General features: G+C 43.5%; 2 protein-coding genes and 1 pseudogene across 5 annotated transcripts; 1 reads left to right on the top strand and 2 right to left on the bottom strand.

The window, feature by feature from the left end:
- Window positions 1-294: 294 nt before the first annotated feature.
- Window positions 295-11614, bottom strand: haus4 (HAUS augmin-like complex, subunit 4). Of its 4 annotated transcripts, none has more exons than XM_020472040.2 (9): window positions 11400-11614; window positions 9092-9231; window positions 8146-8277; window positions 5868-6008; window positions 5318-5414; window positions 3386-3531; window positions 3172-3302; window positions 2948-3016; window positions 295-1124 (listed from the first exon to the last, which is right to left on the bottom strand). In XM_020472040.2, the coding sequence occupies exons 1-9, from the start codon at window positions 11482-11484 to the stop codon at window positions 941-943; spliced, it is 1125 nt and encodes a 374-aa protein (XP_020327629.1). In that variant the 5' UTR covers window positions 11485-11614; the 3' UTR covers window positions 295-940. The 4 variants fall into 4 exon arrangements, with proteins under 4 accessions (XP_020327629.1, XP_020327632.1, XP_020327630.1 ...); XM_020472043.2 differs by lacking the exon at window positions 11400-11614 and adding an exon at window positions 11132-11237; XM_020472041.2 differs by lacking the exon at window positions 11400-11614 and adding an exon at window positions 9488-9997.
- Window positions 10864-14866, top strand: LOC109879863 (endoplasmic reticulum chaperone BiP). Its single transcript, XM_020472039.2, has 8 exons — window positions 10864-11040; window positions 11610-11760; window positions 11903-12134; window positions 12278-12528; window positions 12649-13039; window positions 13181-13415; window positions 13600-13767; window positions 13882-14866. Exons 2-8 carry the CDS (start codon window positions 11645-11647, stop codon window positions 14451-14453), a joined length of 1965 nt encoding a protein of 654 aa, XP_020327628.1. The 5' UTR covers window positions 10864-11040; window positions 11610-11644; the 3' UTR covers window positions 14454-14866.
- Window positions 14867-16023: 1157 nt separating this feature from the next.
- On the bottom strand, window positions 16024-17081 carry LOC109879860 (rab9 effector protein with kelch motifs-like; annotated as a pseudogene).
- Window positions 17082-18267: the final 1186 nt, after the last annotated feature.

Raw genomic sequence — 18267 nt, 5'->3', positions numbered from 1 at the left:
TAATCTGGTTCAGGTTATAAAACAATCTACCAGGGTGTTTACAAACACTACAGGAACAAGATCATCCACATGTATTGATCACATTTTTGCTAATACTGTAGAACGTTGTTCTAAAGCCGTAAGCATTGGATGTAGTGAACACAAAATAGTGGCTAAATCTAGGATAGCCAAAGCCTCGAAAAACTGGGCCTAAAATTTGTATAAGAGATCATACAAAATATTTTTGCTGTGACTCGTGGATTATGTTAAAACTATTTGCTGGTCTGATGTGATTAATAACAAACATCCAGATGCTGGACTTGATGAATTTATTCAATTGTTTCTTCCAATTATAGATAAACATGCACCTGTAAGAACTATTAAGGTTCTATGGATTGATGAGCAATTGAAAAAATTGTATGGTTGAAAGATGTGGCAAAAGGAGTGGCTAATAAGTCTGTCTGCACATCTGATTGGCTGATTTTCTGCAAATTGAGAAATTATGTGACCAAACTCAACAAAAAGTAGAAGAAACTGTATCATGAAGCCAAGATCAACATTTGAGTACTTTAAATTATGGGCAGAAAGACAAATTCAACTCCATATTTCATCAAATTAAATGGTTTATTCATCACAAAACCATTTGATGTTGCCAATTATTTTAATGATTACTTCATTAGCAAAGTGGGCAAACTTAGGCAGGAAATGCCAACAATTACATGAAAATGTAGGATTCTGAATGTACTGTTATGCTATATCAGAGTGGGATTATTAAACTGAACAACAATCAAGACAACACCAGGTAATCATACATTTTATAACAAAAAACAATCAAAACCATAATTTTACACTATGGAGATAGCTAGTCAACAAAAGTGTGAAGAGAATTCTCTTGAAAACATCCGGACAAGACTCTTAACTGTGTTTTTCTGAAACAGAACTGTCTGATGTCAATTCCGAGTTAGTCCGTGTGCTGAGAGAATTCCTTCAGAGCCCAACTCTTGGTGTCAATCTCTTGACGCAGTCTGGAATATTCCTCAGCTAGAGCCTCAAATTCCTTCCCAAATATCTCAAAGGATGACAGTTTGCACTCCACAGACTGCTTCTCTAACTGGGAGGCATTCAGCTCCGTTTCCAGCTTCTCCCTGCAATGAAGACACACAAGAACAAGGACTGAATGAGAGAGGCAGGTGTAACTACAATGAACAAAAATATAAAATGCAAGGAGACAGAGGAGACTCCACCTCCACCACGAGTAACAAAGCAGCGAGCCACCAGGCCGCCTGCGCCTCCTCCCCCAGTACCCATCAGTGTGCCCCCCCTAACAGGGGATAACAGGTACATGTAGTGGAGTTACTTTTAGTCATTTCAATATTAATTCAACATTTACCAATCTTTTTCTTTGGCAACATCCATATATATATTACAGTTCATGCAAGGAAATCAGTCAATTTAAATAAATTCATTAGGCTCCAATCTATGGATTTCACATGGCTGAGAATACAGATATGGTCACAGATTAGCTTTTTAAAAAGTGTGGGCGTGGATCAGAAAATCAGTCAGTATCTGATATGACCACCACTTGCCTCATGCAGCGCAACATCTCCTTGGCCTGGAGTTGATCAGGCTGTTGATTGTGGCCTGTTGTCTCACTCCTCTTCGATGGTTGTGTGAAGTTTCTGGATATTGGCGGGAACTCAAACATACTGTCGTACACATCCATCCAAAGCATCCCAAACATGCTGAATGGCCATGAAAGAACTGGGACATTTTCAGGTTCCAGGAATTGCGTACAGATCCTTGCGACATGGGGCCGTGCACTATCATGCTGAAACATGAGGTGATGGCGGCAGATGAATGGCATGACAAGGGGCCTCAGGATCTCATCACGGTATGTCTGTGCATTCAAATTGCCGTAGATCAAATGCAATTGCGTTCGTTGTCCGTAGCTAATGCAAGCCCATAACATGCCACCATGGGGCACTCTGTTCACAACACTGACATTAACAAACCGCTCACCCACAACGCCATACACACTGGCTGCCATCTGCCCAGTACAGTTGAAACCAGGATTCATCCGTGAAGAGCACATTTGCATGCCAGTGGCCATCAAAGGTAAGCATCGGTTACGACGCTGAACTGAAGTCAGGTCAAGATCCTGGTGAGGACGACGAGCATGCAGATGAGCTTCCCCGAGATGGTTCTGACAGTTCGTGCAGAAATTCCTGGTTATGCAAACCTACAGTTTCATCAGCTGTCCAGGTGGATGGTCTCAGACGAGGTGAAGAAGCCGGATGTGGAGGTCCTGGGCTGGCGTGGTTACATGTCTGCAGGTGTTAAGCTAGTTGGACATACTGCCAAATTATCTAAAACTACGTTGGAGGCAGCTTATGGTAGAGAAATGAACATTAAATTCTCTGGCAACAGCTTTGGTGGACATTCCTGCATTCAGTATGCCAACTGCACACTCCGTCAACTTGAGACACAAACATTTCGCTACACCCGCAATAACATCTGCTGAACACGTGTATGTGACCAATAAATTTGATTTGATCTGTGGCATTGTGTTGTGTGACACAACTGCACATTTTAGAGTGGACTTTCATTATCTCCAGCACAAGGTGCACCTGTGTAATGATCATGCTGTTTAATAAGCTTCTTGCTATGCCACACTTGTTAGTTGGATGGACTATCTTGGCAAAGGAGAAATGCTCACTAACAGGCTAACAAGCTTTTTGTGAGTATGGAACATTTCTGGGATCTTTTATTTCAACTCATTAAACATGGGACCAGCACTTTACACGTTGCGTTAAAATTTTTGTTCAGTATATGTGGCCATGCTAGAAAAGACAGAAGCTAACTTCTTGATCCTGCTTTGTAGTATACCCCTCTGGTGTTGAGATCCCCAAGAGTGGTTGATATGATAATGACGTATTGAGTTGCTGGGCAGTGGAAGCATTTGACTCACCTTATTTTTTTATGGGCAGATATTGTGTCTGCTGTGTAGGTATCTAGCTGAATTTCCAACATCTCAGCTCTGTTGTGAAGACAGAGAGTTAAGGAAATGTAAAATATATATGGAAACTGAACATTACTGATTGACATGTATGAAAAACGAATTCCTAACATGGTGAATTGCATTTGAAGGATCCCAGTGTACAGTAGGCGTGTACACAGGGGAGACTATCGCACCTGATCTTCTGCATGATGATCTCACATTTGGCCTCAAAGTAATCAATCTTTTTCCTGTCCAGCTCTTTCTGGGCTTTCAGCCTGTGGTCCAGGATCAGAGACTGGAGAATCTGGATGCACCCTAACAGCTCCTGGAGAGAGAACACGTCGATTGTGAGTGAAGATCATAACATGTGAGACTAATACATCTAACCGTGTGGTGAGCTTCTCTTACAGAGAGGTAGCAGTGAGTCTGCCTTTGCAGCAGGGAGGCACTCTCACGGCTCTTCTCCTTCAGACTCTCTGCTCTTTTCCTTTCTCTCTCCAGGAGGCCAGACAAGTGAGACAGCTTCATGTTCTTCAGCCCTTCACTCTCATCCTCTGTCCAAGAAAGAAGAGGAGTGTTATGTTTCACAATTCACACAGGTGAGCTGCTATGCCATAAAGCCAAAAACTGCCACATTGTGCCATAAAGCTAAATAAATACTGCCACATTTGCTAATGCCTGTCAATGTCCATTACATAATAAGACACTCACACACAGTCAGAAGTAAGATCCTATATATACAGTGGGCTTCAAAATTCCTGGCACCCTTGACTGGCAATGCACAAACAATATTTAAAAAATAAACAATATAATTATAGAGAAACTCAAAATACCAACATGTGAGAAATACTTTATTAATGTTTCACCAAAATAATTGATTTAATTAATTAAAAATCAACGTCTTCAAAATTATGGTTTCGCAATTAATGGCACCCTTAAAGATTATTGTAAATAACATCTACCAAAATTAAACCAGGAATTAAATTCCACTTATTTTTGTTTATCTAAGTCTTAAGGAACTATATTGAGGCCTTACATTACTTCCCGTTTCACTAGGGTATAAAAAAATGAGGTAACACGCATGCAATATCCCTTTGTCATCCAACACCATGAAGAAAACAAAAGAACTGTCAGTTTAAAAGAGAATGATGGTCGTAGACCTTCATAAATCTGGTAATGGCGACAAGATCCACAAATCATGGAATATACCACTGAGCACTGTCAGGGCAATCATTTAAAAATTCTAAAGATATGGAACAGTTAAACCTCGCGGGTAGAGGACGCAAATGCATTTTGCCCCCAAGGATAGGGAGGATGGTGAGAAAAGCAACAAAATCCACAAGAACCACTGTGAAAGAATTGCAGGCCTTGGTGGCGTCTTGGGTTCACCAGGTTTCAAAAAGCACCATCAGACGCCACCTTCACAACAACAGGCTTTTTGGAAGGGTTGCCAGAAGAAAACCCTTTCTGACCCCAAGACACAGACGCAAGGACTTGGGAGTTTGCCAAACGTCATTTAAATTATGATTGGAAGGTGCTCTGGTCAGATGAGACCAAAATTGAACGTTTTGGTCAGATACATTATCGGAATGTTTGGCGTCGAAACAGAGATGCTTACAAGGAGGCACCACATTCTCACAGTGAAATATGGTGGTGGGTCAGTGATGTTTTGGGGCTGTTTTAATTCCAGATGTCCAGGGTCAGTGGTTAAGACTGATGGCATAATGAATTCCACCAAGTACCAGGCAATTTTGGCTGACAATCTGGTTGCCTCTGCCAGAAGGCTGGGACTTGGCCATTTTGGGTCAAGACAATGACCCAAAACATACCTCAAGTTCTGTGACAAAATCAATGTTCTGCCTGGCCATCTCAGTCAAAGGACCTCAATCCAATCAAAAACCTGTGGGCTGAGTTGAAGAGGGCAGTTGATAAGCGCAAACCCAAGAATGTGAAGGATCTTGAAAGGATCTGCATAGAGGAATGGTCCAAAATCCCTCCAAATATGTTCCTTAACCTTACAGGAAAAGACCACACTGTTATCCTTGCCAGAAGTGGTGGCACTAAGTACTAAATGAGGAGTGCCAATAATTATGAAACCTTGATTTTGGTGAAATGTATTTTGTATTAAATAATTGTATGATTTTGGTTGGTTCCATTGACACATCAATCAAGTACAGTATTTCTCACATTGGTCATTTGAGTCTCTCTATATAATTATATTGTTTATATTTTTTTAAGTATTGTTTGTGCATTGCCAGTCAGGGGTGCCAGTAATTTTGGAGCCCACTGTATATATAGGCTACATGTCTCCGTTTTAGTAAAAATCTGATGTCTCTTTACCCCATTCAGGCTGATAGTAGGAGAGGACGCTGAAACATTTCTTCTTCAGATGCTTTTCTAGTTCTCTAGGCAGTCGCTGTTTCATTTTCCATACATCCTGTTTAGAGAAACATGAATCGTTCTAAGAAAATAGTTCATAAAACATGTTTAGTTTGTGTGGGAATGAGAGCAGTTACCAGAGCTGTAGAGAAGCAGTGTGTGATAGTGTACCTAAATATGAAAAGCACTCGCACATCTGAGATTACTTGTTGCAGGTGGATGGGAATTATTAGATAATACCTTGAAAGAAAAGAAAAAAAACAATGCGCTTGCTAGTGCATCTACCATCCTCTGACTAGCTGTCTCGGCTCGAGCCATTAACTGTCCCTCTCCATCTTCGGGGGATGCAGCTTTCAAAGACTTGGCCTCTGTTGGTTGACCTTTCATGATATATTGCTGTTTTTTTTTCTTCTCTTGAACCGCTTTTAGATTCTATGAAAGCGCTACAGAAATGTAATCATTTATTATTAATAGAGCTGAAGTATCAGGCTCACGGACAAAGAGTACCTACCTGCTCCTGTGGCATCAGCTCGAGCACCTGTTGGGCACTCAGTCCTAGAACAGGGGGCTGGTCCTGGCTGGCGGTGGCACTCGGGTTCAGCTGCCTGACACACTGGGCCACCACCAGACACTGCTCCACAGTTTCATAGAACTACCAGGGGAAAACCAGAATTAAGTTTATTCTAAGATTATACAGTACTTTGAATGATCAATTTCAACTAAAGTAACATTTCGGGAAATCAAAGTCACAATGGGTGGTTAAACTTCAATAATGAACATCTTAGTTACAGTGCATTCGGAAAGTATTCAAACCCCTCGACTTTTCCACATTGTTACATTACAGCCTTATTCTAAAATGGTGTAAATTGTTTTGCCCCCTCAATCTACACACAATACCCCATATTGACACAGCAAAAACAGGTTTAGGCATGTTTGCAAATGTATTTACAATAAACTGATATATCACATTTACATAAGTATTCAGGCCCTTTACTCAGCGCTTTGTTGAAGAACCTTGAGCGGCGATAACAGCTTGAAGTCTTCTTGGGTATGACGCTACAAGCTTAGCACACCTGTATTTGGGGAGTTTCTTCCATTCCTCTCTGCAGATCCTCTCAAGCTCTGTCAGGTTGGATGGGGAGTAGCGCTGCATAGCTATTTTCAGGTTTCTCAAGAGATGTTCGTTCGGGTTCAAATCTGGGCTCTGGCTGGGACACTCACGGACATTGAGACTTGTCCCGAAGCCACTTCTGCGTTGTCTTGGCTGTGTGCTTAGAGTCGTTGTCCTGTTGGAAGGTGAACTTTCGCCCCAGTCTGAGGTTCTGAGTGCTCTGAAGCAGGTTTTCATCAATGACCTCTCTGTACTTTGCTCAGTAAATATTTCCTTCGATCCTGACTCATCTCACAGTCCCTGCCGCTGAAAAACATCCCCACAAGCATGATGCTAGCACCTCCATAGGGATGGTGCCATGTTTCCTCCAGATGTGACGCTTGGCATTCAGGCCAAAGAGTTCAATCTTGGTTTCATCAGACCAGAGAATCCTGTTTCTCATGGTCTGAGAATCCTTCAGGTGCCTTTAAGGAAACTCCAAGTTGGCTGTGCATTTTACTGAGGAGTGGTTTTGATCTGGCCATTCTACCGTAAATGCCTGATTGGCGGAGTGCTGCAGAGATGGTCTTCCTTCTGGAAGATTCTCCCATCTCCACAGAGGAGCTCTACAACTCTGTCAGAGTGACCATCAGGTTCTTGATCACCTCCCTGACCAAGGCCCTTCGCCCCGATTGCTCAGTTTGGCCAAGCGGCCAGCTCTAGGAAGAGTCTTGGTGGTTCCAAACTTCTTCCATTTAAGAATGATGGAGGCCAATGTGTTCTTGGGGGCCTTCAATGCTGCAGAAATGTTTTGGTTACCCTTTACCAGAGCTGTGCCTCGACACAATCCTGTCTCGGCGCTCTATGGATAATTCCTTTGACCACATGCCTTGGTTTTCGCTCTGACATTCACTGTCAACTGTGGGACCTTATATAGACAGGTGTGAACCTTTCCAAATCATGTCCAATCAATTGAATTGACCACAGGTGGACTCCAATCAAGTTGTAGAAACATCTCAAGGATGATCAATGGACACATGATGCCCTGAGCTCAATTTCGAGTCTATTCTAAAGGTATTTCTGAGACTGTAGCAAAGATAACCATTCCAACAGGACGACCCTAAGCACACAGCCAAGACAACGCAGGACATGTTTTGGGACAAGTCTCAATGTTATTGAGTGGCCCAGCGAGAGCCCGGACGTGAACCCAATTGAACATCTCTGGAGAAACCTGCAAAGCTCCCCATCCAACCTGACAGAGCTTAAGAGGATCTGCAGAGAAACTCCCCAAATACAGTTGGGCCAAACGTGTTGCATCATACCCAAGAAGACTTGAGTCAAGGGTCTGAATACTTATGTAAATGTGATATTTCAGTTTTTTCTCTCTCCCCTAAACCTGTTTTTGCTTTTACATTATGGGGTATTGTGTGTAGATTGATGAAAACAACAATTTAATCAATTTTAAAATAAGGTTGTAACATAACACAATGTGGAAAAAGCCAAGGGGTCTGAATACTTTCCAGATGCACTGTATATCATTTTGCATTAATGGGTGTAAGCTAAAGGGATCATACTACTACTACTACTGCTACAGTAAGTGTACTGTGTGCTGCTCTGCTAGACATGCAACAAGAATAGAGCAGACTAGAGTTCTGTATAGCTGAGTCAATTGGGCAAAGAGTATTGTTCTGTATTGTACCGTGTCGTCCTCTGGGGCCACAGTGGAGTGATGCTTTCTGACACAGTGCTCCTGGATCATCTCCTGCAGTAACCTGTACATGCTCTCTGAGCACAGCCAGCTAAGCCTCTGTGTCTGCAGGTCCCTCTCAGCCTGGATTTAAACAACAATCTCAGCCATTTAAAACCATTCCCACAACACACACCCTCACACAGAGTAGTCCCAAGTCCAAGACATGGTCTTAATATGGCAGCTCAAATGACAACACTCCAGTACAGTGTAATAACACAAGTCTAATTTCTCACAGTAATAGAAATGCAATTGTATTATTATGAGATGGGAGAATTTAATGCTCCTGGATGTACCAGCATGTTTAAATGTGAGCCTGAGCCAAGCATTTGTTTAAATATTATTATTATTTCTTCATTAATTTTACCCCCTTTTCTCAGTATCCAATTAGTAGGTAGTTAGTCTTGTCTCATCGCTGCAACTCCCGTATGGTATCGGGAGAGGCGAAGGTCGAGAGCCGTGCGTCCTCCGAAACACAACCCAACCAAGCCACACTGCTTCTTGACACAATGCCCACCTAACCCAGAAGCCAGCCGCACCAATGGGTCGGAGGAAACACTGTGGACCTGGCTACCATGTCAGCGTGCACTGCGCCCGGCCTGCCACAGGAGTTGCTAGTGCGCGATGGGACAAGGACATCCCCACCGGCCAAACACTCCCCTAACCCGGATGGCGCTGGGTCAATTGTGCCCCACCCCATGAGTCTCCCAGCCACGGCCGGCTGCGACAGAGCCAGGATTCGAACCCAGAATCTCTAGTGGCACAGCTAGCACTACGACAGTGTCTTAGACCACTGCACCACTCAGGAGGCCACATGTTTAATTCATACAATATGTCTTGATATACTAAGGTTTGGATCATTTGTTGATGATAAGTCATGTGTGTGTCTGTGTAGTACCTTCTCCAGCTCTCTCTTCAGTGTGACAGTAAGGCCAGTGCGGTCCACATGCTGTGACAGCGTTGCCAGGAGCTTGCAGAATAGAGGATGCTGGGTCAGGTCTTCTTCTGTCAGCTGACACAGTGGGAATGAGGCAAGGACTGAAATACAAAGTTGTTACAGGAGAAAACATGCATAATGATTATGGTTTGATGTATGCTACCTCCAGGATGACACTACCATACTTCTCAAATTACCAAAACAAAAAGTATAGACTCGACAGCTAAAAAGTAGGCGATATACACTATTGTGTGTTAATCCAGTTACTAACAATGACGAGAACATCAGAAATAGGCTAAAACATAGCTACGACACTTTCACTTGTCTTTATTGCAGGCTGATTGCAAGATGGAAAACCTTGTTGATGCAAGTCGTCTGCTTTTCCCAGTGATGGAACACTCGCAGAATCATCATACGTGGACATCATCACTTGACCAAAGACCCCTCCTCACCTGACATACAAAGACGCTCCTGGATAAACGTAAGACGCTAATAAAAATAGTATATGATACCGGTCTACCGTTATCAAAAGCACACAAACTAGCCTAGCAAGCTAGCTAGCTGTCGTTTGTTGACAACGTTAGCTAGACGTCATCTGGTTCGTTGCAACAAAGCAGAAGATAGCTAATGTTAATCAGATTGTAACGGTTGTTTACACAGGGTGTAGCAGAACGTATTGACAAAATCAAATCGTTGGCGACCAAACTTGGATGCAAATAACAATTGACTGAGCTGAGCTAGCAACTGCCTTCTCCAGCTCCCGCGCTTCTGTCCAAACAGTCATCTGATTGGTTAATGCCACAAGGCATTCAGGGTAAAACAGGAAGGCAAATCATAACAGCAGCCCACAGTTCTGATAATACTTCAGTGCAGCCGACCCACCTCTGGTTACGTTCATATACACCTCAGGGGTTACATTTTTATCAGATATTATAATTTTTTTGTGAACAGATACAGAAACATGGCCTAGTTAAAGGTTCCACATTAATATCCCCACGGTGTAACTAATGTACAATGATCTAACACCTGATGTAACAATAACTTTCCAGGAATTATATAACCATTCTCACAAGAACATACATCTACTTCAGAGTATGTCTCATGTTATGCATAAACCATTGCAACATATTAGGGATTAGGGGCTATGAGTAAAGCCTTGCTATTGTGGTAATTCCTTTCCACACACTTGCAATTAAGCTGATGTAACTCATGTACAATTTACCTGATGTAACAACTAACTTTGATTACCTTAGGCTTACTCCTTTATACCTTCTATGGCTTACTGACTTTTTTTTACACAGCTATGGTAAGATCATGTAGTTTTTGTTCAGAATGGTTAGTCATCACTTCTATTGTAATAACATGGTAATTATCATGTATTACCACTGCTTTACCATCATGTTTTACAATTCACAACGTGGAACTAGTTTCAGTTCACTACTTCCCCTACACATATAATATTACTGTATTGTAGTAGACACTAGATTATAGTGGTCCTGAAATTGGAAAATGCCCCCCAAAAAAGACATTTCAATGCACCAACTACATTTCAATTTACGACACCGGCATTCACATAATTGGGGTTAGACACATTGACAGGTAGCCTATCAGCATCGTACAGTAGAGCAAGAATCATTACGTTTACTTGACCAAACGTGTGCAAATCAGCAGAGGCCAGCATGCCTGGTGCTGCCAATGAACGCCTTCCAACGAACTGCTGTCTGACCAATGGGAAGCCTCCACGATGGGTAAGAAGTGACAGTTTATAAACGGAGAGCACCTTTCATTAAACGTAAATTTACCGACTCACAATCATAAACTAGACATATTTAAAGAACGTAATCTGTAAAGCAAATACCTTTGATTGAGCTAATCCCCAAAATAAGACGCCATCGAGTTTCTTTGTAAAGGTATGTAAAATTAAACTTTTTTGCTAAGAATGAAGACTTAAAAATTACATGTCCGTAATCTGTTTCACTTTTTTTTTTTTAAGTACTTCACCTGTTCAAGATGCTTCTGTCTGCCGTCAACTAGCGTGTTTGAAAATGGTTAACCAGCTAACGTTAGTTGTGCACGCCGTGTCACAAATTGATCATGCAGCTGTCTAACGTTAACCACTAGTTGGCTGTTAACTAACTTTTTACCTTTTTGGTAAATCGAGTTTGTATTTGAGCTTTTTTTTTTTGCGTTTTCATTCATTTGGGCTCCTCTCCCCTGTAACTATTCCCCACGTCGTTGCTGTAAGTGAGAATGTGTTCAGTCAATTTACCTGGTAAAATAAAAAAAATACCGGCATTCTTGGGCTCCACGCATATGTGCTGCCCTGTGAGTCTTCGATGTCTCATTTGACACATTTCAGCATGCACGGTCGTGACTACACTAGAGTGCCAAATGGACTCATTCCGTTAGCTGTATAAGAATGACAGGCCTACACCGTGTACTGAGTAATACTAATTGTCTTGACTTTTTTAATTCCCAGAACTTCGAAGAGTTGCGTGAACACGCAGAATAGAGATGAGGCTTCTGTGTGTAGTTCTGCTGGTCACCGTCAGCGTGTTTGCCGATGATGACGACAAGAGGGAAAACGTTGGGACCGTGATTGGAATCGACTTGGGGACCACCTATTCCTGGTAAGAATTAATTTAGTAATGAAGGGCAAATTAATCTTTACACTCATATGCTCAATCATTTGGTTAAATGACTATAATTTCTTGACGTGAGGTGGTTGATACTTTCCATGCTTATTTCGCATCCGTACTTCTCCTTTTCCAGTGTTGGTGTGTTCAAGAATGGCCGTGTTGAGATCATTGCAAACGACCAGGGAAACCGCATCACCCCATCGTATGTGGCCTTCACCGCTGAGGGGGAGCGTCTGATCGGTGACGCAGCCAAAAACCAGCTCACCTCCAACCCTGAGAACACAGTCTTTGACGCAAAGAGACTGATTGGCCGCGCCTGGACCGATTCCGCTGTGCAGCATGACATCAAGTACTTCCCCTTCAAGGTGAGCGTAACAAACACACTCCTGCCCAATAGCCTGAACACTGTAACTATGCAAATTACTACTTATTCAGCGTATAACTATGCTGAAGTAGTGCAGATTGATTTTAGAGTAGATGCTTAACTGTAGCTACTTTAATCCAATAGGTTATCGAGAAGAAGAGCAAGCCCCATATTCAGGTGGACATTGGTGGTGGTCAGCTGAAGACATTTGCTCCAGAGGAGATCTCTGCCATGGTTCTCACCAAGATGAAGGAAACTGCTGAGGCTTACCTGGGAAAGAAGGTCACACATGCTGTGGTCACTGTCCCCGCCTACTTCAATGATGCCCAGCGTCAGGCCACCAAGGATGCTGGACTCATCGCTGGCCTAAAAGTCATGAGGATCATCAACGAGCCGTAAGTGTGTCTTCACAATTCAGGAACTGAAATAACATTACACGGACTAGTCCAATATTTCTTTAAATGACTTGATATTTGCCAAGACCATGTTAACATCTGTTCTCCTCTCTATTCCAGAACCGCAGCAGCTATTGCATATGGCCTGGACAAGAAGGACGGTGAGAAGAACATCCTGGTGTTCGACCTGGGCGGTGGTACCTTTGACGTGTCTCTCCTGACCATTGACAACGGTGTGTTTGAGGTGGTGGCCACCAATGGCGACACCCACCTGGGAGGAGAGGACTTTGACCAGCGTGTCATGGAACACTTCATCAAGCTGTACAAGAAGAAGACCGGCAAGGATGTGCGCCAGGATAACCGTGCTGTGCAGAAGCTGCGTCGTGAGGTGGAGAAGGCCAAGAGAGGCCTGTCTGCCCAGCACCAGGCCCGCATTGAGATCGAGTCCTTCTTCGATGGAGAGGACTTCTCAGAGACCCTGACCCGTGCTAAGTTTGAGGAGCTCAACATGGTGAGTTGGTCCTCTTAGTGACATCACGTACAACAGTCAAGACACTGCTGGCCCACTGACATTGGAATATCCAACTCAAATGATCACATTCATGTTCCACTTACTTGAACCTCATTTAATTTGCCATTTTTTGTCTTTCAGGACCTGTTCCGTTCAACCATGAAGCCTGTGCAGAAGGTGATGGAGGACTCTGACCTGAAGAAGACCGACATTGACGAGATTGTCCTGGTGGGCGGCTCCACTCGTATCCCCAAGGTCCAGCAGCTGGTGAAGGAGTTTTTCAATGGCAAGGAGCCCTCCAGGGGCATCAACCCTGACGAGGCTGTGGCCTACGGTTCTGCCGTGCAGGCTGGAGTTCTGTCTGGAGAGGACACAAGTGGGTCTTGGTCAATGTGCTGATGCCATGCACTTAATACACTATGCTCAGTTTAGGCAGAGGTATCTTCACATTTCATTCTTTGTTTTTACGTAAGGAAATGTAGGCTAGATGTTTCATGTCCAATTATGTATATCATAGCAGCTACATTTTCTATCACAACTAATGGTTTGCTGTCCATCAGGTGACATTGTTCTTCTGGATGTGTGCCCCCTGACCCTGGGTATTGAGACTGTGGGAGGAGTCATGACCAAGCTGATCCCCAGAAACACTGTGGTGCCAACCAAGAAATCCCAGATCTTCTCCACTGCCTCTGACAACCAGCCCACCGTCACCATCAAAGTTTATGAGGGTAAGCGCCTTTGATTCATCACTGCCCCTTGTAGCTACCTTCACTAATGATGGGTGTGGCAATTTGACACAACTTTGGCTCGGTTTCTAATTTTCTACTTCGCTCTTCCTCCAGGTGAACGTCCCCTGACCAAAGACAACCACCTGCTGGGTACCTTCGACCTGACTGGTATCCCCCCCGCACCCCGGGGTGTGCCCCAGATCGAGGTCACCTTCGAGATTGACGTCAATGGCATCTTGCGTGTCACAGCTGAGGACAAGGGAACGGGCAACAAGAACAAGATCACCATCACCAACGACCAGGATCGTCTGACGCCTGAGGACATTGAGCGGATGGTCAACGATGCAGAGCGCTTTGCCGACGAGGACAAGAAGTTGAAGGAGCGCATTGATGCCCGCAATGAGCTTGAAAGCTACGCCTACTCGCTCAAGAATCAGATCGGTGACAAGGAGAAGCTGGGCGGCAAGCTCTCTCCCGAGGACAAGGAAGCCATAGAGAAAGCATTAGAGGAGAAGATTGAGTGGATGGAGTCTCACCAAGATGCTGAGTTGGAGGACTTCCAGGCCAAGAAGAAGGAGCTGGAAGAGGTGGTGCAGCCGATCATCAGCAAGCTTTACGGAAGTGCAGGCGGTCCCCCTACTGAGGGAGAGGCAGAGGGAGATCAGGAACAAAAGGACGAGTTGTAAGGCTGTCTTGAGGGTCTCCACAGCCTACATGAGCAACTCTCTGCTTTCTGTTCTATTGCCCCTCGCCTCTCTGGTAGTGGCACATATGTACATATTGGACTCATTGGACTTAAATGGTGAGAGGAAATGCAACCGTGATGAATCTGCTGGAAAGACTTCTGAAATATTGTTTAGAAGTGAGATGTTCACTTCGCTGTGTGGCGGAGGTATATTCAGCCTGGATTCGAGGCTCGCTGCTGTTCTCAGGCAGTTTGAAAATGGGTTCTCCAGGGGAGGGGTTGGGCGGTTCTGAGTGACAGGGTAACTGACATGTTCCCAAGCAATGTTAACAAGTTATTTATTGAATCTGGTCGTTGTAGAAAATCCTTTCTACTGTTAAGACATTGAAATAATAAATGTTTGATACAAATGTCTTTGCTTTGCCTCTATTCATCTGCATTAATTTACACATGACCACAAACTTGTAGCCCTGAAGGTGGCTAGTTCGACTACCTGTGAGAAGACAGCCCCTGCGCAAGGCAGTTACCTCATTGCTCCAGGGTTGTGATGATAATGGCAGGTCCTGGCTGTGACCCTTCTGAGGGTGAGTGGGTTGGGATATGCAAAAGACACATCTTCCAATTCGCACTTGTGTGGTTATACATGCCTGTACATGTGTGAAATGGGACAAATAAGCACCTACCACATTTGTAACTGTCCATAAGTAACATTGGCAGCAGGTCTTTCCATCACCTCTGACCACAGAACATCAGTTAATTTCCAGATTGATTCTTTATTGAATTGCCACTTGTGGACACCCGGCAGGTGCTTGCTTTTTATAACTTATACCTTAGCAACACAACATGGCGATCTTGAGTTGCGGGGCTTCACAAGCCTGGACATTTTGCATAGCTACTTGCAGCTATGTACGTAGGGTATAAACTAAGCTTTACTCCTAGTGTTGAACCAACATGTCATTGGATGTGCAGCTTATGCATAGGGTTGGCTGTTTTAAAGAGGTACTGCCTTTGAAAAGCATTGAATCCCTATGAGTCAGTTATTCTAGTGTAAATAGGAATTTGTCAGGCTTGTCAAATGGAGTTTGGGATAAGTGCGTAAATTGAGGTTGAGTTTTGATTTGAAGATGTCCATTTGCCCACTAACATGGGGTGAACGCGCTCTATTCAATTGACAGGGAGACAGACCTGCCTGACTGTTTACACGAGACACGTCACGCATTTTATTGGAGAAATGGTGCACCAAACACCTTTTGGCTGCGCAACTAAAACATCCTCAGCACAAACTGCAAAAATTAATTTCAGAAAGTGAAATAAGTGTTCGTGTCATGGCGACAAAGCTCATTAAGCATATGTGGAATTGACCATGAAACACACCAGACGTTTCCAATGCAACAGAAAAACACGTGCCAATCAGTGTGTTCAGTGGCTCTAGAAAAATGTGGGGAATGTTTTTTTTTTTTTTCAAAGTCCATGTTGAAAGAAGCACTACGTTAAGCACAATTATTGGCCATTCAATACTTACACTATTTCTACATGCACACAGCATTTTCTAGAGCAGTATCTATGTCATGTTAGGAGTTACAACAGTCACTGTGTATGACCCCCTGAGTGTCCATCCCTCCAAACACAAAGGGAAGCTGTAGTGTCCCTGATGCTGGGGAGGTCTGGGCCCCCTCCACTGCTGCCCTCAGGCCTCACTCTCCAGGGCAGTACACACATGGAGTGGTCCAGTCTGTTGGGTGTCAGGTCCTCTTCAAACCTCAGCAGGGTCCAGTGTCTTTTGTCTGCACAGGATGGGAAGAGTTTAACAAAGTGCTCAAGGTGCATCAGTATTACAAAACAAAGGTTTAAATAATGTATTATCTCCATATAGGATACATGCATCAATGTATTATTACCTCAGAGTATAACCACATTAATTACACAATCTAAAGTAGATATTGTTAGCCTCACCACACTGAAATCTGGACATTGTGTTGCTCTCCCCTTCTGAGGTCACCTGTCCAAAGATGTAGATGTTTATTTGCAGGGCTACAGCTGAGTGGGCAGCCACCCTTGGGAGGATATCTCCATTACCTTGAACCTTCTCCCACATCATACTGCCTAGAGGAAGTATAGCAAACAAAAAAGGAAGTAGTTAACAGGACCAGCTGTAACACTTCTCAGGCCCAACATAGGTCACAATATAATACAACTACAGCAGGACCAAGTTTTTCACGTGTATGTATGACTGTTGAATACTTTCTGGTATCCAAAGAGTACATGTCGCTGTGGAGCTTCTCTCTTGCGATGCCTTCATGGATATAGAGTTTGGAACCCACTGCTGCCACCAAGTGGCCATGTCTAGGAGGAGCATGTCAGCCCTGTGTCTGGCTGAGAGCAGGGGCAGGAAACTACAAACAGAGACGGAGGAAAACACTACATATCTCCTCCTACAGCCATGTTCAGTAGGTACTTTCTGAAATATTAAAATATGGGAGGCCCACCAGCTGGTTGACTCTGTACTACTGAGCCATTGATACACATTTGGACTGGTTCTTCTGTGACTACTGTGTGAATGTGTTGTATTGGCAGAATTATAAATGTATGTCCAACCTGTGTCGAAGACGTGAGGCTTGGGGTCCGACATACAGCTGAAGTCGGAAGTTTACATACACCTTAGCCAAATACATTTAACCTCAGTTTTTAAAAATTCCTGACATTTAATCATAGTAAAAATTCCCTGGCTTAGGTCAGTTAGGATCACCACTATTTTAAGAATGTGAAATGTCAGAATAATAGTATAGAGTGATTTATTTCAGCTTTTATTTAACACGTACAAAGTATTTATATCCACAGTAAAACTAGTCCTATATCAACATAACCTGAAAGGCTGCTCAGCAAGGAAGAAGCCACTGCTCCAAAGCCGCCATAAAAAAGCCAGACTACGGTTTGCAACTGCACATGTGGACAAAGATTGTACTTTTTGGAGAAATGCTCTCTGGTCTGATGAAACAAAAATAGAACTGTTTGGCCATAAGGACCATTGTTATGTTAGGAGGGAAAGGGGGAGGCTTCCAAGCCGAAGAACACCATCCCAACCGTGAAGCACGGGGGTGTCAGCATCATGTTGTGGGGGTGCTTTGCTGCAGGACGGACTGGTGCACTTCACAAAATAGATGGCATCATGAGGCAGGAAAATTATGTGGATATATTGAAGCAACAATGACCCCAAGCTTACTGCCAAAGTTGTAGCAAAATGGCTTAAGAACAACAAAGTCAAGGTATTGGAGTGGCCATCACAAAGCCCTGACCTCAATCCTATAGAACATTTGTGGGCAGAACTGAAAAAGCGTGTGCGAGCAAGGAGGCCTACAAACCTGACTCAGTTACTTACACCAGCTCTGTCAGGAGGAATGGGACAAAATTCACCCAACTTATTGTGTAAGCTTGTGGAAGGCTACCCGAAACGTTTGACCCAAGTTAAACAATTTAAAGGCAATGCTACCAAATACTAATTGAGTGTATGTGAACTTCTGACCCACTGGGAATGTGATGAAAGAAATAAAAGCTGAAATAAATCATTCTCTCTACTATTATTCTGACATTTCACATTCTTCAAATAAAGTGGTGATCCCAACTGACCTAAGACAGATAATTTTTACTAGAATTAAATGTCAGGGATTGTGAAAAACTGAGGTTAAATGTATTTGGCTAAGGTGTATGTAAATGTCTGACTTCAACTGTACATAGGGCAGCAGCCTTTAAGGTGCAGAGTTGAGTAAGTTCAGGGCAGGGCACTGATTGGAGGCCAGCTAGAAATGGCTATTTAACAG

The sequence above is a fragment of the Oncorhynchus kisutch genome, linkage group LG23, assembly GCF_002021735.2.
Source record: "Oncorhynchus kisutch isolate 150728-3 linkage group LG23, Okis_V2, whole genome shotgun sequence".
NCBI classification, from domain to species: Eukaryota; Metazoa; Chordata; class Actinopteri; order Salmoniformes; family Salmonidae; genus Oncorhynchus; species Oncorhynchus kisutch.
This window is presented reverse-complemented; position numbering and strand designations above follow the sequence as displayed.